General features: G+C 40.3%; 1 protein-coding gene across 1 annotated transcript in view; it reads left to right on the forward strand.

Moving 5' to 3' along the window:
• Positions 1-2,880: 2,880 nt before the first annotated feature.
• LOC128733150 (uncharacterized) overlaps positions 2,881-27,352 on the forward strand; it is a 59,133-nt gene continuing 34,661 nt past the window's right edge. The window contains exon 1 of the mRNA XM_053826785.1: positions 2,881-3,938. Coding sequence (XP_053682760.1) covers positions 2,916-3,938 — 1,023 coding nt within the window. The 5' untranslated portion in view covers positions 2,881-2,915. The remainder of the gene's footprint in view (positions 3,939-27,352) is intronic.

A 27,352-nucleotide genomic window follows, 5' to 3' on the forward strand; every position in this document is an offset into this window, starting at 1 on the left:
TGAAAAATTAAATACTATTTGCTTTCCCTACAACTGGTACTGGCGCCACTGCTAAATCCAATGTCAGCTCAGATGGGAGAGTTGTAATGATGGGAAATGTCGGTCAAAATCTATAACGATTATTGATAAAGTTTTGTTATCGTTAATAATTAATAACGATAATATGGCAATATAAGCAAAAATACGTAAGAAATAGAACAAAAATGTTAAAATAATAACAAATCAAGAAGAAGATTTCACTTTAAACCCTCCAATTTTCGATATTCTTCCATGACGATAAAGTTTGATGGTATTATCGATATAAGATTACTAGCGATATTATCAGTACCACACTTTTCATCACAGTTTTGAAGGTTGCACTTAATAACTGTGCAGTAGAGTGTCCCAAAATAGCACTATGCCGGAAAACCCGGGGGCTCACCCCTCAAATGATAGCTTAGGGTGTCACAACAAAACTTTTATATGACGCCAACATTGGTTACAGCGATTTAGGGGTCGTACATTTGAGTTTTATGAAAAAATGGAATTTTTCAGGAGTAAATTCAAAAAAATATTTTTAGAAATGTTATAATAGATGAAACAAGGTACTTAACTATTTTTTTCACAATCATTGAGATCTGATACATTCATAAAAAAGTTATGGTGGCATGTCTGGAGTCATATTTGGTTACAAAAATTTATTGAATTCGGCAAAAATTTAAAATTTTCGAAATTTTATTTAAATAAACGTCAAAACAGGGTATCGAACGGTGTCTCCGAGCAACGTAGCTATACTGTATAGATGGGAAATTTTATGACGAACAACTTTGCCGAAGAATGTAAGGACGCATCGTTAAATCTCGCTGAGATATTTACCGTTTTCTGAAGGCGGAACAAAACACATTTCTATAATTTTCAAATTTTAGCAGTTTCATGTGAAAGATGTAAATGAAAAAACTTGAACTATTTACTCTAAACGTCACTCACGTTTTTGATAAGAGGAAACGTGTACCAAAGTACCAATACCAAAGAATTTAGTACCATTTAGGCCGAAGAATTACTTTTAAAAAGGGCGTATTTATTTTAATAGGTACTATGTTTGAGAAATTGTATATCCTGAAACTAGGTTTGCTCCATAATGAAGCCTAAGCGTTAGTTTTTGAAAATTGAGTTTTCAACATGAAAAAATAAACACTGAAAAAAAATTCACTATGTTCTAAAGTCAGGAAAAAATGTAAAATAAAATATACAGGAAATGGTAACTTCGATTTTTTTTTGGGAAAATAGTGGTGATTTGAAGCATTTTGAGATTTTTTCTGAAATGGTACAACATTTACCAAAGGATTTTGTAGAACAACAACTTTTATGAATATTTTGTAACCTAAGATTATTATTATATTTCTTATTATTGTTCTTATATTTCTCGTTATACATATATATAATTTGAATTTGAAGAATGACTTCATATGTGCTTGACAACACGTGTTCAAAATAATAATTAGCTTCTAAATGCAGCCGTATTTAAGATATTTGAAAAAACAGTTTAATATATTTTATTTTTTTATTTTGAATGTGCCCCTTTCATATGTTATCCGTGTTATATTACCATGTTAGCAACTAGAATAAATAATACCTTTCAATTTGTCTGAATACACCTTGCTGATTCTACCATCTACTGATATTATAAAAAGGGTCAAAAAAAATTTCAGTGTTTATTTTTTCAGGTTTGAAAATCAATTTTCTACAACTCACGCTTAAGCATAGTTTTGGAGCAACCTTAGTTTCGGGAAATACGATTTTTCAAATATAGTAGCTATTAAAATAAATACGCCCTTTTTTAAAGTGATTCTTGAGCCTAAATGGTGCTAAACTCTGTGGAAGGTGCATATTTCTTCCTATCAAACACGTAGGTAACGTTTAGAATAAATACTTCAAGTTTTATCATTTACCTTTTTCACGTGGAACTGCTAAAATTTGAAAATTGCGAAAATATATTTGGTGCCGCCTTCAGAAAAACGTGAATACGTTAGCGAGATTTGAACATACGTCCATACTTTCTTCGGCAAAGTTGTTCGTCATAAAATTTTCCATCTATACAGTATAGCTACGTTACTTTGAGATACTGTTCGATACCCTGTTTTGACGTTTATTTAAATGAAATTTCGAAAATTTTAAATTTTTTCCGAATTCAATAAATTTTTGTAGCCAAATATGACTCCAGAAATGCCACCATAATTTTTTTATTAATATATCAGATCCCAATGATTGTGAAAAAAATAGTTAAGTACCTTTTTTCACCTACTTTAACATTTATAAAAATATTTTTTTGAATTTACTCCTGAAAAATTCCATTTTTTCATAAAACTCAAATGTGCGACCCCTAAATCGCGGCAACCAATATTGACGTCATATAAAAGTTTTATTGTGACACCCTAAGCTATCATTTGAGGGGTGAGCCCCCGGGTTTTCTGACATAGTGCTATTTTGGGACACTCTACTGTGCAGTCCAATTGAGTGTGAAGAGCGCAATATTCACAAAACTTTTCCAATTATAATTTCGACATGAAAATTATTTTGAGGGTAGTTTTTAGACCGTTTTCAAATGTTACTCGAGAAACGAATCGATGGTCGAAACTCGATGAAACCGCGAATCGGCCATCACCGTTGTTCATCGATTCAATTCGCCTGCTTTACCTATTTTAAAAATCGCACTTTTCGCCCGTTATCGTTCGACTCGACTGTTTACAAAATACATCGTGATTTGGGAAGCGATGGCTAAAATAGTGTCGCGTTTTGATTAATGAAGAGTCGTGTTTGTTCGCGTCGTGATTAATTTCATCGTACTTCAATAAACCGTTTTGTGAGAAAATTAAGCCGCTGGAACCGTGAAAAATTTGAATGATATAGGGCAAAGCTGAGTAAATAATCAGTGAAACATGAAGCTTGTTACCGACGCCAGCTGTGAAGCATTGGAACCGGTTCGCATTGCCATCCGCGAGCGACCGAGTGATTGCGAAGAGGACGAAAGCACAATACAACGTCATTCGGCAAATGACCAGATTTTGATAGTGGATGAAAGGCCATTTGTGTTCGATTATGTTTTCCGGCCGGAAGCCTCACAGGCGCTTGTCTACGATGCTTTGATTCGGCCGCTGGTGGTTAAAATGATAAACGGATTTTACTGCACAGCCTTAGCCTATGGGCAGACCGGGACGGGTAAAACTTTCACGATGGGATTGCAGTGGGACCATAGCGGCCCTCATGACATTAATCGAGGAATGATAACGCGAGCCCTGGATCAGACCTTTGATTTACTCAAAGAGTCGAGAAACAAAGAGGACTATGAGATTGAGGTGTCATTTGTGGAGATTTATAACGAGAAGATATATGATTTGCTGTCGGAAAGCTCTTCGGAGCCGGTGAATACGCGCGGGTGTAAGTTTAATGGTGGTACGAAGCGTGAGGTTACCAGGGCGAGCGAAGCGCAGGATATTTTGATGGAAGGAAACAAGAACCGGCACGTACGGCCGACCAAGATGAATACGCTCAGTTCCAGATCGCACGCTATTTTCAGCATCCATGCTTCGGTCGTGCATGACGATGCCCGAATTGTTTCTGCACTGCATCTGGTTGATTTGGCAGGTTCCGAAGGAGTTCGGCGCACCGGCCACCAGGGGGTGGCATTGGCCGAAGGTGTCCACATTAATCAGGGCTTGTTGAGCATTGGAAAGGTACTGCAGGCATTGTCCATCGGCAGTAAAGTGATCCCGTATCGTGACAGCATCCTCAGCACGGTACTGCAGGATTCGCTCAATTCCAACTCGTATCTGACTTTGTTGGCCTGTGTTAGCCCGCTTCCGGAGGATCTCAGTGAGACGCTGTCGACGATTCGGTTTGCGCAAGGGGCAAAAACGCTGAAGAATAATCCGCAAATCAACGCCATTACGGCCGAACTGAAGGTAAGTGATCGGAACTGGTCTTTTTTTTTGAAAATTACTTTATTATTTTTTATAATAAGTCCTAAATTATTGAATACAGCTTTGTACAGCTACCCAGAAAGACACTTGCTTATTAATCGAGCCTCATTCGATTGGGAGGTTTATATTTGAAGTGAATGATATTTTTTGGATTGAGGAAGAACAATATCGGTGTTTTTTTTTCGCCGAAATATAACTAACACTTGCTGATTTTAACGGAATGTACTTTTATTTCTTCTTCAAATGTACCCTAATCGGACCATGTCCCGGCAACAGTCGGTCATGTTACGTCGGTACTTCTCTTGCAGTTCCTTTGAGCCAAAAGATTGGCCGGTATTATCGCCATTCTGCATTTGGTTCGACATATTTTCCAGATCGGGTATGTCCTCGGGTCGGGTAGCTAGCATCGGTAACCCGATAGTGGCTTGCACTAGTCCCATATAGCCGAAACGGTGAAGTTGTGACTGAAATGCTTCCCACGGGAACAGCTGTTCTGGGTCAGATCCCAATCGGCGAATAAAACTTGATAGAGTTTCATGATAAACTATCAGCAGTTCGTCATAGTGTTTATCACGAAATGCTTTATCCGTTGCGACGAAAATGAAGTACGTTAAATCTAGGACGGGCGAGGCATATCGCGAAAGCTGCCAGTCCAGTAAGCGAATATCAACAGGTTTTCCATTCTAAAAAATGCTTTTTAATGTCTAGTCGTTCAAATGAATGGTCGTTACTCACCTCATACTTGTACAGCAGATTGTTTTGCCAGCAATCACCGTGACTTATTACTGCATATGGCTCGGCTGGGTCAGCTGTTAGTAAATCCTTCGCCAATTTAGACCATGATGATTCTAAAACTGTTTTTGTCTTCGCATACACTTCCGGCTCTTCATTTTCATCTAACAAACCCATCGCTCGGGAGGCCATTTGATCGAAAAAATTGCCCATCAGACCATTGGCTTCTGGAATGGACAAAACATCCGTCATTTGTCGGAACTGCTCTATTCGTTCCGGTCGCTGATCTTTCAGCGCAAACGAGAGTGCATGAAACCGTGCCAAGGCTCGCATCATCAGTATACACTCTTCAACGGGCATTATTTTATATCGGTCCACCATCACAAATCCTTCCTCGCGCAGATCACGCATAAAGATTGCTTCTGCATGATCCGTCATGCTGTTTTGCAGGCAGTGCGGCATTTGACTGAACCCTCCGTCTGGATTCATCGGATCGATGCCTTTGGACCGCTGAAATTCCATCATCATTGGAAATATCTCGTTATAGACAAAAATTTCTCGCTCGAAACAGGGTCGGACGAAGAACTGCTGCCGCCGAGTTTCATCCTGCGGGGGTAGTTTGGCGATAATACTAACGGTTTGTTTCTTTTCGCCTTTCACTTGAGCACGATAGATAATGCCGCTGTAGTTGTCACCTTTACTCGAGCCGGCTACAATTTTTAGAGACGACAGATCACAATCGGGCACTTCCGTTCGGAACAAATCTAAAAGCATCTGCTGACAGGAAGCAACGGGAAGCGTCGAATAAGATGCAGGGGTGGTATTGCTGGCCTGCATGTTTGTCTTTTTCCGTTAAAGCTAGCTCGACGTGTAAAATGCACGAAAATTGTACAGCTTTTCTCGCGTTTTTATTGAAAACGGTGGCTCGATAGCAACACACTGTTCAGATGGTTGAACTGAAATGATATCGCTTGCACCTATGCTCTTGTCAATTTATACTAGAACCCGATGATAACAGTTTTTGATTGTGTTCTTCGTCGTCGCCGGAAACCGCTGGCGGTGATTTACGCACATGATGAAATTCATCCAACGGACGCTTATGTATTGAGTCGGTTGCGCTGTCGGGCCGGATGATGGTGAAGATGGTCGTACAGCATTATTCTACTTGTCGACGTCGTCCCGATAGAGTATCAAAAGGAAAAAGAAAGTGAAAACTAGTCTGAATGTAGTTAATAAGCGGGTTTCCAATGGTTCCTACCCACCAACTTCTACTGTGATACGGTTGCGCAGGCAGGCTCCGAACTTCTAAAAAATATCGTTTTATTCGTTTCAAAATGTTGCAATATAGAACAGTGTAACTTCCTCGTACTTCACGAAAGACCATCGATACTGTAAGAAACAATTGTAGCCTTGATGAAAGCCAGATCTAGCTAAAAACTAGTTCTTGGAAGATCTTGAAAAGGAAAACATTTTTTTAACCTCGTTTTTGGGTTTGGTTCGTATGTGGCAGCTTAGAAGATTCGTAAGACTCCTTTCAAAATAGTATAACGGTGAGCACTGCTCATATCCAATGTTAGAAGGTATGGTCGATACACCCGATTTACTGAGGTTATTAGGTTTTTTACATTTTTCTTGACATCTAGGAAAGCTAGGAAAGGTGGATTAAGTGTTTTACTGTATTTGTGTCATTTGCGATGGTGCAGATACACTATAGTGTGTGGTATCCCTTAGTAGTCATATTGTATACTAGTTATACTGTCCATAAAAGCATAACTGTCCCATATGGATTTTTATCTGCTTTGAGAAAAGCACGAAAGTAGCCTATTTATATCTTAATTTACCTAAAAAACTGTAATTTAGACGGACTTTGTTTGAAAATTTTTCCAAAAAATATCAACTCTGAGCAGTCCCATGCGAAAAATAAAAGCATAACTGTCCCATTATGATACTGTCCATTAGAAACATTTCTTTTTGCCAGTTGAGGCAACCATAAAGTATTATATCTTTGATAAAATAATATTCTTTCAATTTCAGCTTCTATTGAGTACGATAACAATTAAAACAAAAAAGATATATGACAGTAATATTTGTTTCGAAGTTTATTTCAATGTTCGACTACGATTTTTTCTTAATCGGCAAAGCTTTCACAGGCACAACTTTTTTCGGCGGTGACAGGGAGAAGAGTGTTTAATAGAGCAGCTTTTTTCTCCGTATTGATTCCACGATGCCTTTTATGCTGATTTTTTATTTCGATTGAAAAGTTTTCAAAATCGTAACTTGTGTTGTTTTCTCAACAGCGCTATAATACTTGAAGTTCGACATTCGAACTTCATCAAGTTTTCTGTTGTATTTAGCAGCGAGGCTGCTCTTTTTGAATATAATTTCTCGAATATCTTCAAAATATAGCCTTGGTTAGGGTTTATAATTTGTGTATTACGAAACCAGCATCACTGGTTCGAAAAAGACTGACGACTCTATGTCCAAGACCGCGACGGCTTTCCTGCCTTTTTTAATCACGATCTTAAAATCCTGGAATATTATAGAAGCATTCCTGTAGCACACACTTTGGCGTAGGAACTACCTTCTACTATGTACTGAAAAAAATTGGTTGTGAAGCTGATTCACTGCGTCCAATATTTTGAATTATTGTAATATTCCCCGTTTTTATCTTGTTGCTGATGACTTAATTACTGATGTGTTCATGTCCGTTGGCTTGTAGTTCGGCAGAACAAAGGTATCAAGTCTGGTTGATGGACGGATATCTGCCTTGGTTCTGTGCCATCTGCCACTTGTCGCCAGGTGAGGTTCGAATAATAATCTAAATACAGTTAGCAAAGACTACGCCGTCAGTAGCTTCTAGATCTGCTTCCTCTGTTCTCCTGTTGAGTGTCTTCCTGCCGATTTTGTTCGCTCCTCTTCTTAAAATATATCAGATGCTTCTCCCTTTACGCTTCCGAATCTCTGTTTCTATATGTCGATATTGACGGATAGATTTCCCAATTGGAAATCCAAGTGTGAGGCCACTAACCCTGAATGTTTCAGAACGAAGGCCTGCAGTTGTCTCCACCGACACGGACCACGTCTTACAGGCAATCGAACGAATTTCACGTTTAAATTGAAAATTCGTATTAGGATCGGTACGGTAATCTGAATTTTGTGTTGAGCCCAAATCCCCAAATTCCAAAGTCCCAAGTCCCTGGCAATCCTGATACGTGTATCTAACTTTGAAATTGGATGGACTAATAATATTCAATCTCACTGATTTGGTCGTCGAGACGTTGAATATGAGACCTACTATCTTGGAGTTGTCATCAAGGTTGGTCTGCAAATCATATTGTCGTCAGCAGAGCAAGAAAATGTCATCGGCCAAAGTCAAAAGCAAAGCAAAAGCAAAGTCTTGTGCTTAAATCGTCTTTAGATATTACCCTTCTTTATCGACAGACTTCGCAGCCGGCTGTTAGAGTACAGGAAAATTACGGGCCCAGTGTGTCAATCCTACTGATTCCATCTAGCAAGCAGCGCCTAGCCGAGATTCGAACATACGACGACTGGCTTATTGGACCAGCATCGTACCTCGAAGCTAACTGGGCGCAAAGTCAAGACTCCAGGGTAATCCTCGGTCTGGTTCACTGTCAATAGTTCCAATTAAAATCTCGTCCATCACAACGAGGAACAGTTGCGGTGACAGTACATATGTAGCCTTATGTCACTCCTGCAGTAACACATATAGGGTCCGACAGGAGGCCATCGTGCAGAAATTTGCACTAAAACAACAAGATAGACTACTTTAACAGGAACTCTTCTACGCCTTAGTGCGCCCCAGATGTTTTCGTGTTACGGTCGAATGCTTTCTCGAAATCAACAAGTACCAGAAGAAAACAGGTCGGAGTTTCGATGACTTGCTCCAACATAATACGGAGAGTCGTGTTATGATCCACACATCGATTGGCAGGGAATCTAGTTTGTTATTGCCGGAGAGCAACGTCAATTTTCTCCCGGATCCGGTTGAGAGTAATGCAAAGCAACATGGTGCCACGCGTTACCGCATTTAGTTAAATCTCCTTTTTTAGGGACTTTGACTAATATGCCCTGCATCCAGTCTATAGGAAAAGTTGCGATTTTCTTATCTTCTATTTATATAAGAGGCTTATGTCTGTACCGAAAACCAGGTCTCTGACAGTACGTCATAAGAGGCATATCGGTAACTAGAAACAGGTCCCTGCTTTCGTAGCAATGGGTTGTATTCTCAGTCACCTCACTGGCCGACTGCTGGACTGCTCGATTGCTCAATTGATTGACTAGACTACTCGACTGGACTGGTCTATACTGCTCGATTTGATTGCTCGAATGGACTGCTTAAATAAACTGCTCGACTGAACTGTACGATTCGACTGGTCGACAACAACAGCTTGATTGGACATATCGACTTGACTGCTTGACCGAACAGCTTGAGTTTACTGCTCGAATGAACTACTCGATTCGACTGCTTGACTTACTACTCGACCCGACTGCTCGACTAAACTGCACGATTGAACTGCTCGACTGGACTGTTCGAGTAGATTGCTTGACTGGACAGCATGATTTAAATGCTCGACCAGACTGCTCGACTCAACTGTTCGACTCGACGCTCAACTCAACTGCTCGATTCAACTGTTTGATTCCACTGCTCGACTGGACTACTCAACTCAACTGCTCGACTCGACTGCTCGAATGAACTGCTTGACACAACTACTCGATTGGACTATTCGAATCGGCTGCTCGTCTCAACAGCTCAATCCGATTGCTCGATTCAACTGCTCGAACAGACCACTCGATTCAACCGCGACTAGACTACTCGATTCAATTGTTCGACTGGACTACTCGACTTAACTGCTCGATTAAACTGCTCAACTGGACTGCTCGACTCGTCTGCTCGGTTCAACTGCTCGATTCAACTGCTCGGCTGGACTGCTTGACTGAACAGCTTGATTTAACTGCTCGATTTGACTGCTCGACTCAGCTGCTTAACTTCTGTTTGATTCGACAGCTCGACTGGACTACTCGACTCGACTGCTCGACTCAGCTGCTCAACTAGACTACTCGACTCAACTGCTCGAATAAACCGTTCGACTGGACTACTCGACTCAACTGCTCAAATGAACTGCTTGACTTAACTGCTCGAATGAATTGATCGACTCAGCTGTTTGACTTAACCGCTCGACCCGACTGCTTGACTAAACCATTCGGTTCGACTGCTCGACTCAAGTGCTCGACAAGACTACTCGATTCAACTGCTCGACTGGACTACTCGACTTAACTGCTCGATTTAACTGCTCGACTGGACTGCTCGATTTAACTGCTCGACTCGACCACTCGATTCAACTGGTCGACCGGACTGCTTGACTGAACAGCTTGATTTAACTGCTCGACTAGACTGTTCGATTTGACTGCTAGACTTGACTGTTCGACTTGAATGCTCGACCCAACTGCTTGACTCGATTGCTTGATTCGACTGCTCGACTCGCCTGCTCAACTCGATTGCTTGTCGCGATATCATATGGTCAGTGTTAAATCAGACCGGGCCAAGTCGTAAAGTTTAAAAAAATGAGTTAGGCCATTACAAATATTTTATAAAGTTTTCGTCCTCCTGGTGTTGGCCCACTGGAGGGCGAAAAAAATCAAAGTGAATTTTTTAATCGAGCAAAAAAATATGGGTTTTAACCATTTTTATTTAAACTTTAAACGTGAAAGTCAAATCTATTGTTGCTTTTAATGTATAAGGTATTATTGTCCATGCAAAAATCAGTGAAAAAAGACAAAAACGAAAGAAAATTTTTTTGAACGATTTTCGGAAATTCTATTGTTCGAATTTCCATTTCTGTATCGTACTCGAAGGGTTAACTCAGCTCGTACACTCATTTTTCGAGTTTTTCAGGCTGTAGGGACCACGGACAATAGATTTTATAAAACAAATTTAACTCATATCCTGCAAACTTTCTATGAAATGTTTTTTTTCTGTGGAATGATTTTCTAGGGAGTGGTTCGTTCTGAGGAATGGTACATTAGAGGGAATGCAATTCTGGGAAATGTACTGCAGGTAAAATGCAGGCGATAATCATTTTTCTGCGAATTCTCTAACCACTGCACTATATATAAAATGCAACAGACACGCAATTCAATAAAAAAGTGTTAACAAAATTCAAAAGTGTTGCAATTCTGTTAAACTTTTGTGTACCTGAGTTAGGATAGTCCCAAATATCTAAACATAATTTCTACTACTCTTTATTTAATGTGGAGTTCTGGGCCAATAGGCTATTTAAAAATTCATTCCTTTTGAACCATTGAGCGGATATAAATGATTTTGCTACCAAATGACAAGTATTTAAAATGTGCTACTCCGTAAGAATATTGGGCTTGGAAGTTGTTTAATTCTTTTTTTTTACACGCCTGATACGTGGCGCGTAAAAAACCGTTTAAAAATACGCCGCGGTATTTCCTAGCGCTTAGTCTTAAGGTCACGGGCAGTATAGTGAAAGTATACTTTTTCAACCTTTAAAACATTGTTGACGGAAATGTGCATGTTGTGTGGGGAAATAGTTGATTTAATGCCATCAGGTGCGTGGAATTAGGCCCCCAAATTAATCGCGCGGAAATAGGGCATAAACACGGTACCGCAATACGGTTTAATAGCTTCGTGTTCAAGGTATTATTTGCGGTATTCCTTCCTCAAATGTATCCTAACCGGACCATGTCCCGACAGCAGTCCGTCATATTTCTCCGGTACGTCTCTTGCAGTTCCTTCGAGTCGAAACTTTGGCCGGCATTCTTTCCCTCCTGCATCTGTTTCGACCAATCTTCCAGATCGGGAATGTCCATGGTTCGGGTAGCTAGTATCGGCAAACACATAGCGGCCATCACTAGTCCCATATGACCGAAAAGACGCAGTTGTGATTGAAAAGCTTCCCACGGGAACAACCGCTCCGGATCAGATCCCAGTCGACGAACAAAACTGGACAGGGTTCCATGGTAAACTGACAAAAGTTCGTTATAGTGCTTGTCACGAAAATTTTTATCCGTAGCGACGAAGATAAAGTACATCAGATCCAGAACAGGGGATGCATATCGAGAACACTGCCAGTCGAGTAAGCGAATATCAATAGGTTTTCCGTTCTAAAAAATAATATTCATATTCTGCTCCAGCATTATTGGAATAAATTATAGTTACCTACCTCATACTTGTACAGTAAATTGTTGTGCCAACAATCACCCTGTCCGATAACCGCATACGGCTCAGCCGGCTCAGCTGTCAGTAATCCCTTTGCCACCTCAGACCACGATAATCCTAAAACTTTCTTTGTTTTTGCATACACTTCCGGCTCTTCGTTTTCATCTAACAAACCTAGTGCTCGGGCAGCCATTTGATTGTGAAGTTCGCCCATCAAACTATTGGCCTCCGGAAGGGACAAAACATCGGTCATTTGTCGAAATTGCTCGATTCGTTCCGGTTGCTGATCTTTCAGCGCAAACGAAAGTGCATGCAAGCGGGCTAGGGCCTGCATCATCAGTGAACACTCTTCAAAGGTCAATATTTTATACCGGTCCACCATCATGAATCCTTCTTCGCGCAGATCACGCATGAAAATCGCTTCTTCGTGGTCCGTCAGACTGCTTCGCAGGCAGCATGGCACTAGATTGAAACCTTCGGTTCGGTCCATCGGGTCTACACCTTTGGAGCGTTGAAATTCCATCATCATGGGAAATATCTCAGTATAGAGAGAAATTTCCCGTTCAAAACAAGGTCGAACAAAAAACTGCTTCCGGCGAGTCTCGTCCTGCGGGGGTAGCTTGGCAATAATGCTGACGGTTTGTTTAGCTCCGGTTTTCACTTGAGCGCGATAGATAATGCAACTGTAGTTGTCACCTTTATTCGAGCCGGGCATTATATTCAGTGACGATAAATCGTCATTTGGGACTTCTGTTCGGAGCAAATCTTCCAGCATCTGCTGACAGGATGCAATGGGAAGTGTCGGATAGCCTACAGGAACAGTTTCGGTGATCTGCATCTTAGTTGTATTCCGGTGGAACTAGTTCGACGTGAATTTTTTTTAAATGCTATAGATTTTCACGCATTGCCTCGCGAGGAACGCACTATACTGTCCAGATGGTAGAATTGAACTGATGTGATGTTGCCTATCGTACCAATTTTTTTTGTCACTTTATATAACGCCAAGATAAGTGTTTTTGATTGTGTTCTTCGTCGTCTTCCCTTGTTGAGAGTGAACCGAACCACCTTTGTTAAAAGCTTACTAGCTCGAAGCCGGCGTCTGACAAACATAATGTAATTTATGAAACAAACGCTTATGTATTGAGCCAGTTGCGCTGACCGGAGAATGAAGATGGTCGTGTTAGTATTAGTATTCGTAGTAGTTTTCTTATCGTTAACGTTTATACGTTTACGTTGCCTTGAAAGAATACCGAAATGAAAAAGACAGTAAAAACTACAGTCCGAAAACGATGCAGTTTATCAACTTTTCTAAATTCTAATTTCTAAAAGTAATCATGTACAGTTGGATTTCAAATTTGGCATGGTTCGATTTTGGCAACAAAAGTATTCGTTTTTGGCAACACACGATATTTCGCTTCCAAAAATATGCTGTAAATATCAGTTATAGTTACTATATACAGGTCGGACTCGATTATATAGTCGCAGGGCGTCAACCTAAAATTTGGATTGAACCCAGCGTCACGAAAAAATGAAAGATTTTGAACGCTAATAATAGCTCTGCCAATTATGAAGGGATTTTCATGGTTTGGATACCGATCGATTCATAAAAGATCATAAAAGCAATTATGTAATTTCCTTTGTAACATTCTTTTTCAATCACTAATTTTACTAAAAATTACTGAACAGTTTCAAGGTCAAATTATCCCATACATTTTCTTTGTGATCGCCTTGCTCCGCAGGTAGGGACGACAGTTGAATACACCATCTGTTTTCTGTGATTTCGATTATTTTATGTTTAGAAAAAAAAAGCAACAAAACCCCCTCGTCCCAAAAGGTCGAAGATTCTTGATGACGTTTAGACTTATACTAATTTGATATCTGTGCTTGGGAAGTATGCCAGAAAGAATGATAAAGTCCTCTCGTCCTAACAAGATTTCTTAGGACTGCGACAAACCTAGTCCAGTTTTATGCCCTGAAAGTAAACAATTTTGTTAAAGCATAAAACCATCCCTTCCTTTCAACCTAGTTTAATTTTAAACATTGCAAGTAGTCTAAATTGATGTCCTGAAGGTGAAACGTCACAGAAAAGTGAGCAGCAATCCTTTCCTTTTGCCAGATTGTATCCACATTCGTGACTACGAAGTTGCTAATATTTGTTTGGTTTTTGCGTGAGACAAAGGTGAAGGAAGTATTTTTGCTTTTGTTTTCACGCAAATTTTTACAATGGGCTTTCGTGTAAGTGCGAACAGGATTAAAAATCGGCTGTAGCTCTTTACAGTCGCGAATAGGTACTGCAAGAATTTTTTCGGAACTGTTGTCTTACAATGAAACACAGCAGAAGGGATATTCGTGCATGTGAAGTAACGCAGCAATTCTCAAAGTGAGGAAAATCAGCGACTCTTTTACCCGAGAATAGTTTTGAATGTTTCAATTGCTGCTTTGCGTCAGTTAGTCCCGAGCAGGAGCGAAGAGCCAAATAATATCAAAATGTGTTATTCGAAATCGAATAACTCATATCAAAATTTGGTCTTGTTTTGGCTGACATAGTTGGTAAAATAACAAAAAATAATATCAAAATTTTGCTCCTTTAAGGCCAATAGAATAACTACTTGTGTTTTTTGAATAACAAAGCAATAACATGACTGTATTAAGAGTTTAGAATAACATATTTTAGTATTATTAAGTTATTGAATAACAAATGCAGTAGCATATGAGATATTAAAAAATCATTTTATAAAATATTTATAATCTAAAATCTCTTTAATCAATGAAAAAAGTTTTATTATTATTATTTATTATTATTTATTGAATAAAATTCATATGACAAACTATTGTCTTAATGAAAAATAGCACGAACACAGGATCATGATAGTCTTCTCATAAAAACATGCAATGGAACGTTAAAGTCGTTAAAGTGCTGTAAGCGAGATTGAATGCACTGGCAATGGCACGGATTGGCTCATTTTGTCCGTATTGTCGACTACGAGCTGCGAGGTGTAAAAAGTTGCGTTGACGTATAACTCTCTCTGGAGCATAGAAGTAAAACTGCCGGAGTAGTTCAGGCGAATCGACTTCCGAAGTTATGATCTTAGCAGCAAAGAGAGCTTGTGCGATGAATCTTCTCCGTTCTAGGGTATCAATTCCAAGTAGCCGACAGCGATCAGTGTAGGAAGGCAGGTTCGTAGCATCACGCCATGGTAGCCAACGAAGTGCGTAGCGAACAAACCTTTTTTGTACTCGCTCGAATCTAGCAATCCAACACGCTTGGTATGGATACCATACCACACTACTAAACTATTAGTGCACAATACAACGCCCGTAGGCACAGCGGGTCGCGAAAGTCTTCGGAGATTTTGAATATAAAACCAAGTTGTCTGTTGGCTTTCATCAGAATGTCGTTGTAGTGAGGTTTAAAGGTCAACTCACAGTCAAGAGTAACTCCCAAGTCTCTAATTTGGTAGACCCGTTGAAGTCTGTGTCCAGCAATTGAATAAGTAAACATGATCGGTTTCTGTCTACGGTGAAAGGTTATCACATTGCATTTGTGGATACTAAGTGTCAAAAAATTCCGGGAGCACCAACTCTGCATACGATCTACACTTAGTTGCAAGTAGCCGCAATCATTAGTACTGTTGATGATGTTATATATTTTGACGTCGTCGGCGTAAAACAGGCGGCATCCAGATGGCAGTATGACAGAAAGTTCGTTGATAAATAACGAGAACAAAAGTGGCCCCAGGTTACTACCCTGGGGGACACCCGAAACATTCGTAAACACTTCGGAACTAAAAGCTCCGATCTTAACGCGAAGCGATCGGTTTATCAGATAGGATCTGAACCAGGCGACTAAGGATCTGTTGACTCCAAGTTTTTCTAGTTTCCTTAACAGTATTTCGTGATCCACTCGATCAAATGCTGCCTTGAGATCAGTGTAGACAGCATCAACTTGTCCACCGTTGTCCATTGTGCGAACGCATAGTGATGCAAATTCGGTCAAATTTGTCGCAACAGACCGCTTGGGATAGAATCCATGCTGAGCAGTTGAAATGTAATTCTTACATGAGCAGAAAAGCGCCTCATTGATAATAATCTCAAAAACTTTAGAACAGCAGCAAAAGGAGGTGATGCCTCTGTAATTCCGAACGGCTCTCTTATCACCTTTCTTGTGGACAGGGAACATAAATGAGGATTTCCATGGTTCAGGAAATTTGTTCTCTTGCAGTGACCTGTTAAATAGTTTTGTAAGTGGAGTAAATAACACCTCCGAGCACAACTTTAGAATGGACGCTGGAATGCCATCGGGACCAGCAGCATAAGAAAGCTTTAACTTTTGGAGTGCAGACATTACGATTTGTTCACTAATGTGAAATGGACGGAACTCAAAAGTATCACTAGGACAGTCGTTGATGGCAATGGCGACTTGTGCAGGTGAGGCAGAACGTTCGTTGAACGAATTCCTAAAGTGCTGGACGAAAAGATCGCACTTCTCAAGTTCAGAGTTAGCAACTTCTTCCCCAAGGTGAACCGACATTGGCAGACCAGCCTCTTTTTTCTTGGAATTTACGAAATGCCAAAATCGCTTTGGATTCCTGCACAGAGAGGCCTGTGTGCGGAGAACATAGTGTTGGTACAGAAATCCATTCAGTTTCTTGTAGTCGTTACTCGCACGGTTGAATTCCTGTTTTGTAAGGTGAGAACGATTCCGACAGTATCGTCGTAGAGCTCTAGCCCTCAGCCGTCTTAGTCTGCGTAGGCGATTGTTCGACCAAGGAGGTTTTAAAGGCGGGTGGGCGTCGGGTACAAATTCACTAATTAGGTTTACGATTGTTCGCTGGAAATAATCGACGGCGTCGTCAATACATGTAGCAGAGTTTATTGTCTGCCAGTCAATGCGAGAGATAGCGGATCTGATTCCATCATGATCAGCTCGGCGAAAGTCCGGTGTTCTATCATTCCCGAAGGCAGCCTCAAAAATGATCGGCGTTGGGAGATTCAACAGGACGTCCAAAGCAGGATGGTCTGCGTCGAGAGTGATCAAGGGCTCAATTGCTTCCGAAACGGTGCAGACTGGCGTTGCGGCCTCGTTACTCAAGACTAAATCAAGAAATCTGGCGTTTTTGTTGGCAATACCATTGACTTGCATCAACCCATGTAGGGCAAAACCGTCGATAAGTGTAGAGCTGGCAGTAGATAAAGCCATTAGGGAGTCGACCTGGAAAGACCCGTCGCTCGACTTGCACCACCGGAGCTGAGGTTGATTATAGTCCCCAAACTGCAGAGCATAGTCACTGAGGTCCAAGTTGCAGAAAACAGCACCGATAGAGTCCACGTGCTCATGAATGCTGTTAATATCGTTACGTCGATCCGGGGGCAAATAGATGACACCCACACTCACAACACGACGAGGCGTAGCGATTCTGACCCATAGCTGCTCTATAGCATTGGACACAGGCGTTGGATCGATATAACTGTTCCATCGAGTTGAAACAGCAATCAGCACACCCCCGCCACGGGTTTATCTACTGTTCAAGGGGTTACGATCGGTGCGATGGACAGCAAAGCCATTGCCGAACAGTTGCGCACTGTACAAACATTCGTCCAACCATGTCTCGGTCAACACAATAACATCGTAGTCGCACTCGCTTGCAGCCAAAAAGAACGCGTCTACCTTTGTCCGTAATCCTCGCACGTTCTGATAGTAACAACGCATGAGACGGTTATCGTCCACATCGCTAGATGCAACAGCTGCATTGTTCGGCTCTAATGTTGAAGTACCAGTTCTGCGTCGGCCATGGAAGGCAGGAGCGTTGAGGTCTAGTGGCCTAGAAGCGCAGAGCGGATCAGTGGTGCGATGCGGGCTTGAAAGTTCGTACTTGCCATGAATGCAATGTTGGAAACTCCGTTCCCCGCAACTGCACGTAGGACCAGGACGGCTGTTGAACGCAGGCAGGAAAGGCGCGACTACGGCGGAGGGGTCAGGAGTTCCCACAATGCTAAAATCGGTGCATCCCGGTAGCTGCCGGAGTAGTGGTGGAGCTGGAGCAAGGTCGGAGACGTCATTAACATTTCTATCCAGATGGAATCCATTGACGTTAGAATTCAGTAGGCTAGAAGCGCAGAGCGGGTCAGTGGTGAGTTGCGGACTAACAAATTTGTACTTGCCATGAAAGCAATTTCGGAAACCCCGTTCCCCAGAGCCGCACGTGGGACCGGGATGGCTGTTGAACGCAGGCAGGATAGGCGCGACTACGGCGGGGGGGTCAGGAGTTCCCAAAGTGCTAGAATCGGTGCATCCCGGTAACCAGCGGCGTAACGGTGGAGCTGGAGCAGAATCGAGGACTGAACGGACCGTTATATCTAGGCGGACTCCATTTGCGAAGAGCCCGGTTCGGTGTTGGCGGATAAAAAATCGCCAACCGTGGTTACCTCAACACGAGGAGTAGTCAGCAACGAATGATTGTTAGGCGGAGCCCAATAACTTTTGGAATTCGGGTTATCAAATTCCCGAAAAGCAATACCGTTTGGCCAAGTACCTGGATCCAGTGCGACACTGCGATATTTTTTATCCAGACCAATTTTGAAGGATATGAAGTTCATCGCATTTAGGTCGGCATCCTTCTTCAGAAGAGGGATCACTTTGATAGGATCCTCACACTGTAAGCAGTCCCGAACCAATTCAGTAACGGTCTCGGACTTTACACTAGGGTGAAAACGAGACATGTACAGCCAAAAGAGCTCTTTTGGGGGAGGAACAGTCGGTATGGTCAGTGAAGTGGTGGACTTGGTGCCGATGAGGGGCGGCAAGCTAGTCATCACACGCTCTTCACGACGACGTTTTAGTGGCGGTTCCCGTAACGTTATTTTAGAAGATAGTGGCGTCGACGCTGTCTCGGTGACCTTCTTAGAAAGCTGCTGCATTTGTTTACTATTAACTGAAAAAGCTTCTTTAAGCTCACTAATGGCTACACGATGGCTATCTTCGATCGATGAGACAGCTGAGCTTACTGAAGACATAACCGTTTTGAAGCGGGGAATTTGCATAAGCTTCACACATTCATCGCACATCCAAAGCAGGTTTTTCCGCTCGCGCAGAACCTTCATGAAAGCCGCATTCATTTTAGCACACTTAGCATGTACAACTTGGTTACAAAAACCCATGCACGTAACGTGATCTACATCATCTTGGACCGGCTTAGCACAATGGTCGCAGATAGTTTCTATTGCTACAGGCGGCAACAGTCTGCTCGAAAAGATCGACTTTTTACGTTGGCGTTCCGTTGACGGTTAATGTGTCTTCGGCCTTCAGTGACTTCTTCGGCGTTCAGTGACGGTTAATCTGAACCGACTTTCCGACTGACGTTACAGTGACGGTAAATCTGGCGATGGCGGCAGACGTAAACAAAATGTTGAATCGCACTAGTAGGCAAACGGAGAAATAGGAATCACTTCACTAATCACTAATAGCTGTTGGAATTGCTTCACTAAGCACTATCGAGGTTGGAAATTGAATCTGAATTAACTATATGTAGAACACAAAACGGTGAGAAAGCAATAACTTGCGAAATGCGTTGAATGATATAGGAGCGATTTGACACCAAACATTCACTGTATGATACACTGTAAAAAATTTATGAAATATATCGAAAGTCATTTTAAGGTCAAAATAAGTTATGATAACAAAATCAGTTATTAAACTCTTCTTACAACCACTGTTTAAAATATCTACTCAATAACAAAATGTGTTATCAATGTATCTCCATATCTATTCAATAACAAAATATACCATTATAACTCAGTTTGATATTGTTTTTATATTATTTTGGGTTGCCTGCAATTCTTTACTATTCAATAGTCAAGCATTAATTTCTTTCGAAAATGATGGAGAAGACAAGGCAGAAGGGATCCCTAGTGGTGCTAATGTTTCTTTGACCGTTAACTCAGTATAAGGCAGTAAAAAACATACAACAAAACATTTTGCAAACAACTTTAACTTACTTAGTAGCCTTCAATCATTAAAATGAATAAAACGATCTGAAAAATGATCGGCTTGCAAAAATTTGGATTTCTCAACCTGTAGCATAGTCAAGCCATTTTAACATAACAACTTTTTGATATCATCAAAATACATATATATGTTATTAGTGTTTGGTATTAACGAGAGAATTTTGTTAATAGCTGGGTGCGTGAGGGAGATACGGTTCGTTAGTTGGGCCAAGCTCCAACTTGAAATCAAAATCCTATTGAACTTTTGAGTTTAAAAATTTCAAACAACTGTCAGTCGGCCCAATTAGCGAATCTACTGAATCTACTTCAGGTTGTACTCCGATTCTGGCACTGGTAAAAATATTTGGTTTTGGCATTACAAATTACACTATTATTTACTTAATGCTATTTTACGCCACACATATGTCAATATGGTGTGAAAGACAAGTCACGGTTTCTTCACAAAAACCCGCCTAATGTAGTTCTACGTCAACTACGCGGTTGTGTCTGGAATACAGCCTTTCTGATTTTTTTTCATTGTTTTATATACATAATTTTGTGTTTTTTAAGTGTAAAAGAGTCTTACATTGAATATACAACAATATACAACACAATATACAATATACAACAATTCCGCAGAAAAGTACTACCAAAAAAAAATTCACCCGATTTTCTTCAAATCCGCTCTACTTTTTCCTTTTTGAACATAATTAGGCTCATAGTTTTTGTTTGGCGCCTGAGGTGGCTCTTTCTGAGTTAGGGTGCTCTCAAAAAACGCAATTTTGACTCACCTTGCTACTTAAATATTTTTTTTTCTTTTAAAAACCTTATTAAAATACCTTTCATTTGCTGCGTCAACGCTTTAAATCGGAGCAGTGATTCAAAAGCTATGAAGGAAGGTAGGTTATAATCGCATTGCACAGTGGGCAGAATCGACCGAAACAACGGAACTTTTTGTTGCCGCTGTTTTTATGGGGTAAAAAGTGACTTCTTATGTAAAAAACCACGTGAAATCGATTGGCGATGGTCTCAACGTGCGGAAATGACGAAAAGCAGCCCATTTTGCCCCATTTACTCCTATTTTCTAATAGTTCATTAGAATACAAGAATCATGTACAAATTCTCTCCAATTTGAGATTCTATGCCGAGGAAAGAAGAAGAACGTTGGGAAATAGGTATACGAACAATTTTGTTTAAACGTAACATAATCTAGAAGTCTGTTCTGCTCCATTTTCCTCAAGCTTTAATTCGATATTTTTATCAGAGATTTTCAAGAAGGCATGTCTGTTGTGCAGGTTGAAAAGGCCAGAATATCGAATGACGATCAATTTTTCACAAAAATGTTGTGTAAGGGAATGTTTTGCCTTGTTTTACCCTACAACTTGCACTGAAATCTGAGAAAGTATTGATAAAAAAACGAGCAACTGTAAAAGTGTTCCGATTTCGTTCAAATTTGGTGTGCTTGTTCCTAATCAAAAAATTTTAGACTCATATTTTTTTATTGGACGCTTAGGGTGCCCTTTTTAGGGGCGCTTCGAAAACCATCATATTTGTTGCTTTTTCTTTCTTCAAAGTTTCAATATATTTGTTGTCTGGAATATTTTGAACTACAGTCAAATGTTTTTTTCTGAAAAGCTGATTGAAATACTGATTTGGAACAACAATTATTAAAATCGGTTCAGTGGTTCATAAGTTATGGAGTTTTGAATGAAGTAAAATCAGAAAGCCTGATGATTTTTGTGACAACCCTTACTCAGAAAGGGACACAGTAAGCGTCCAATAAAAAAATATGGATCTAAAACTTTTCGACTAGGAACAAACACTCCAAATTTTAACGAAATCGGAACACTTTTACAGTTTCTCGTTTTGCGATCAATACTTTCTCAGATTTCAGTGCAAGTTGTAGGGTAAAACAACGCAAAATACTCCCTCACACGACATTTTTGTGAAAAACTTGATCGTCATTCGATATTCTGACTGTTTCAACGTGCACAATAGGCAGGCCTTCTTAGAAATCTCTGGTAAAATTATCGAATTGATATTTTGCCTGTAGTAAAAAAAACCTTGAGGAAAATGGGGCAAAACGGACTTCTAGATAATGTTATGTTAAAATAAAATTTTTCATATACCTATTTCCCAACGTTCTACTTCTTTCCTTACCATAGAATCTCAAATTGGGGAGAGTTTGTTCATGATTCTTTCAAAACTATTAGAAAATCGGGGTAAATGGGGCAAAATGGGCTACTTTTCGTCATTTCCCCGCATTGAGACCATCACCAATCGATTTCTCGTGACTTTTTACTTAAGAAAAGCCACTTTTTACCTCAGTTAAAAGTTCCGTTTTTTCGATAGATTTTGCCCACTGTGCATTGTTTAGAACCACCCTAATTCAGAAAGGGGCCTAGGGACCAACTAAAAATATACGGCTTTAATTATATTCAAAAAAAGAAAAAATAGAGCGAGTTTTAACGAAATCGGAGCAATTTTTTTAGGACTATATATAATCGAGTCTAAAATTGTATATCATCGAAACATTTATAATCGAGTCTGTTTATAATCGAGTCCGACCAGTATATAGTTCGGCGGATACAAAAATCGGGAGCCAATCAAACGTCTAAAACGGAGCCAAAAGTTTTTCAAAATTCGAATTGTGGGAGTAATGTTAATAAACACACTTTATTTTCATAGAACTAGTCATTTTCAACACCCGCCAGCGATTATTTTCCGTAAAAACCTGCACATTTTTCCATAATTTCAAATTTAATTTAAAAAAAATCAGGGATGCCAATTCGCCTGGTTTTCTATCCGCGAACTATATATATATATTGTAACTATAAAATCAGCCAGTTTCTACATAGGGTATGTTGCTGCTTCGTCGTATTTGCCTATTCCCGTCCTATCCTGAACAATATGATAAAAATATCAGTGATTTTTGGGACACACAATGCAAAATTAGTCATTCCCTAATATTTTGGTTTGTTGACTATCATACGCGATCAATCAAAGTGATCTGAGATCTATTTAAATGTTTTTTTTTCGGTAAAGAATTCCTGGCAGCCACATTTTCTACTTTTTTTTCGTGCGACGAAGAAGAAAATGTCGACCAATCGTTTTAATTTCCGTCATTCATAAATGAAAATAACTCACGCACGGCATTGTCGTTATTCTACAGCCAGGAAAACTTGCCTGACCTGCAGAAATTTTGCAGAATAACATTTGTCATGCTGTCCTACACAATGCGCGTTACATGCGCGTTAGCTTCGTAAAGATTGTTGTGATTTTTAGTTCGGACGATGAAAAATTTTGATGGACGAATTTTAAAACGGTACGACGAATTTAAGAAATAAAGTCAGTTGCGAAATTTCAATAATATGCTTTAATAATCGCTTGTCAGTGAATTCGAAGTTCGCGGATCGGAAGGTAATTGTGTTTGAGTCAAATTAGCACAAGAACTTTTGTGGTATTCATTAAATCCACCTAAGAAATGATGAAAATTAGAGTAGCTTTTCTTAATACGACGGGAGTTAGAAATAAATCCTACATGCTTTAAATGACGCAAAAATGATGCCCTCAGTATGTTCATGAAAAAAAGTTATGTGGTTTCGAACAATAATATATTTATTGCCGTAGGACTACGTTTTACCGCAGGGTTTCAATAACTTATTTAGACCGGACGGATAGCTCTTGGCGGACTTTTCAAACATAAAATGGTTGCAATCGTTGATTAATGATATTTAGTCAATTTCTAAAGCATTTACATTGAATTTTTTCATACCGAAAAAGGGTCTCGATTTTGACACGGTTTCGATTTTGGCAACATAGGCAACACGCATTTGTTGCCAAATTCGAAACCCCACTGTATTAATCTTTCAAAAATTCACAATTTTTTGGAGTTGATGCCTTAAGACTGATTGATGCTATAATAACGTAATCAAACGGGATCGAAACATTTTAAAATTGTTTACCATATAAATTAAAGAGCGTAAAAAGTCGCGAATTGCAGCGTTTTTTGTTTAACTCTGCTATCTAGGGATGGGAACTATCATTAAAAATCGTTACTGATAACTATCAATAGTTTCAGTACGTTACTGATAACTATCAGTAAATATCAGTAATTTTACCTGGGAAACTTGCGACGAATGGCCCAAGATCGAGTTAAATAGAGACGACTGCTTGAAACAGTACGAGCAGTACCCCGGCTCTAGGCTGCTGACGACAACGACGATATATTGTGACACTCTCGTCTATCGTACGCAACTACCTACCATTTATTTAATCCAACTGATTTTTCTAACGGGGCGACGGGTAACTGTATCAGTAAGCATCAATAACTGCGATACCTTACTGATACTTAGTGATATTATTGCTTACTGATAACTATCAGTAATTATGATAGTTTTCCCATCCCTACTGCTATCGGCAGCGTTTCCATCCTACTACCGGTAGCTAAACTATATATATTTTAACGGATCAACAGGGGTATGGGGCTAACTTTGTATGGAAGAAAATTATTTCGAATCTCGAGGTAACTTTCATAAACAAATAAACAGTCTAAGAGTTAATACTGAATTAAAGAATTTTTGTTTTTTATTTATTGATTCTTTGTCTTCGAAAATACTCGTACAGCCTGTTGTTCAAGTTAAATTCTTAATTCTATTTACAAAATCATTTTTACTAATATGAAAGTCAAACTGATTGTAGACAACGTTAAAAGCACGAATGCAGGCACTGAATGGGTTACCATTCCCATAGTCTGTCCTATTGAGTGGCAACAGAAGTGCATCATGAGTTCGAAGAACGCGAGCTGGAGCATTTATATTTATGTTTGCAAGTAATGATGGACAGTCGCTGCGGTTTGTAAGAATGTCAAAAATAATCACTCGTTGCAATCTTAGGCGTCTAGCGGAGAGTGTTACCAAGCCAACCAGTAAACCCAGTAAACAGCGTGAGGTATATGGAGGCAACTCTGTAGAGTTCGTCCAGGGGAGTTGACGAAGGGCAAACTGTATAAAATGTTTTTGGACTCGTTCTAATTTGAGGGCGTGCGACACGTGATAAGGTGCCCATACTGGTGCTGCATACTCAAGTATACTCCGTACCAATGAGCAATACAGTGCATAAACGTCTGTAATAAATGCTGTATGGCGGCGAACGGCACCCAGAACAGAAAAAGCTTTGGCAGCAGTGCTACAGCAATGCTACATGCTCATTGAATCGCAGTTTGGTATCTAAAATGACACCTAAGTCACGTATGGAATTTGCCCGCTCAAGGACGACCGAGCCAATCTTGTATGGGAACTCAGTAGTTAGGCAGCGAGTAAAAGATATTAGCTTACATTTCTTGATGTTTACAGTCATACCGTTTTCGTCACATCACAACAAGAGTTGATCGATGTCGCTTTGCAAAGCTGCGCAATCTTGGGCGGATGATATCACTCGAAAGATTTTGAGGTCGTCAGCGAAGAATGATTTCCGATATGCGAGTTCGTTAACGTACAGAATAAAAATAAGCGGGCCCAGTACACTCCCTTAAGGAACTCCTGAACTGACGTTGAATGTTGTTGAGGTTTCATGGTCAGCCTGTACAAAAGCTTTTCGTCCGGTGAGGTATGATTCCAGTCACTCAACTATCCAACTCGGGAAACCCAGATGGGCAAGTTTGTCGATTACAAACGTGTGGGGAACAAGGTCGAAAGCTTTCGAAAAATCTACGTAAATTGAATCTACTTGGCGACGGGATTCAACTGCAGGGAACAACGTGTTGGTATAAGCCATAAGGTTTGTAGTTGTAGAACGACGTTCGACGAAACCATGCTAAAACTCGCTGATCAAAGGTTTTGCAGCATTGCTCAGGAAACGGTGGACGACTGTTTCGAAGACTTTAGCAAGGCAACAAAGTACACTCAAGTACTTTTTTTACACGGTTTAGTTTTTCGAGTATTAAGAACGGGGTAACTCAGACACCATTCATTTATTTCTCAATACATTTGGGAGTAGCTCGACATTCCTCACGTAGATTGTAAATAGTTACTTAGCTGCACCGTTTTCGAGTAATCGAAAAAAACAAACCGTGTAAAAAAAGACTTGAGTGTATCGATATTCCACGATAGTTATCAACGAGTTGAATGCTTCCTGATTTGTGAATTGGGACCATTTTAGCAATCTTCCAAATGGACGGGAACGTGCAGTCAGCAAGAGAACGATTGAAAATCAGAGATATCGGGGTAGCCAGTTCTTGCGCACAGTTCTTGATGATAAATAGCGTCAATCCATCCACTCCAGGACCTTTTGATACATCTAAATCGTTCAGCACACCAAGTACATCCCTATCCGAGAAACGAAAGCTAGGGATATCCACATCGTATGATGGTATCAGACGAAATCTTTCCGGCTTGGATGCGGGCAAACTGGCGCGGAACACACTTTTAAAGAAGTTAGCAAACAGGTTGGCAGCTTCTTTGGCTGAACTGAAAACACGTCCTTTGTATTCCACGTTACTCGGTGTGCGTTTTGACGACCTGTGTGTCCTTATGAAAGTCCAAAATGACGACGGATTCGATTAAAGTTCAATTGCACCCTGTCCACGTACGCTGCATAGGACACTATAAGTAGATCATTGTAGTCACTTTCGATGATTCGTAGATGATTTCTGTTTTCTACAGATCTGGTGCTAAAGAATCGGTTTCGGGCTTTTCGAACCTTATTGCGTATCCAATGCATGTTATGATCTTTATGAGCAATGGTTCGTAAAACATCAAATGAAGACTGGTTCCGTGATGCTACTGGGCTGTAAACAGCGAGTTTGGAAAACGTAAATACCCAGTGGTTGATATCTTTTCTCCTCCGTTAGGTTTATAACAGCTTTGATTTGGGAGAATCAAAAAAACCCAAATCATAATATTGCGATGATTTAACGTTCAAACTTACGACAGCTTTATTGAAAGGCAGAAGGATAAGTTAGTTTGTTTATGTGCACTAAATACTAACAAATAAGCTAGAAGAAGGCTTACAGGAAAAAAAAAAGATTCAGTTGGGTACATTTCAGTTTATTTTCGCCAATTCATAATCCAGGATGTTCGAATCGGCTTTGACTTTTCGAACGATTACCTTACCGCACTTTACCGATCAAGGGCTTCACTCCGAAGTGCTTTGTGGGTATAGAGATGGTCGGGTAACGGAAAATTTACCCGAAACCCGCACCCGTACCCGTATCCGCCGGGTTCGGGTCGGGTTCGGGTATTGAAAAAAAAAAATAATTTGCGGGCTCGGGTCGGGTACGGGTTCTTAATTTTTGTTTTTGACACCGGGTACGGGTCGGGACGGGTACCTTTATTGACTGACGACACCCCATCAGCCATACATTATGGCATTCGTACGTATGGCAACCGTCTGTATGGCTATCGTATTTATGGCTCTCGTCCGGTCACCCTATTGACTCATTTAACACTAAAGATTGTCGAGTACCCGGGCCCGTACC

The sequence above is a fragment of the Sabethes cyaneus genome, chromosome 1 (assembly GCF_943734655.1).
Source record: "Sabethes cyaneus chromosome 1, idSabCyanKW18_F2, whole genome shotgun sequence".
Lineage (NCBI taxonomy): Eukaryota > Metazoa > Arthropoda > Insecta > Diptera > Culicidae > Sabethes > Sabethes cyaneus.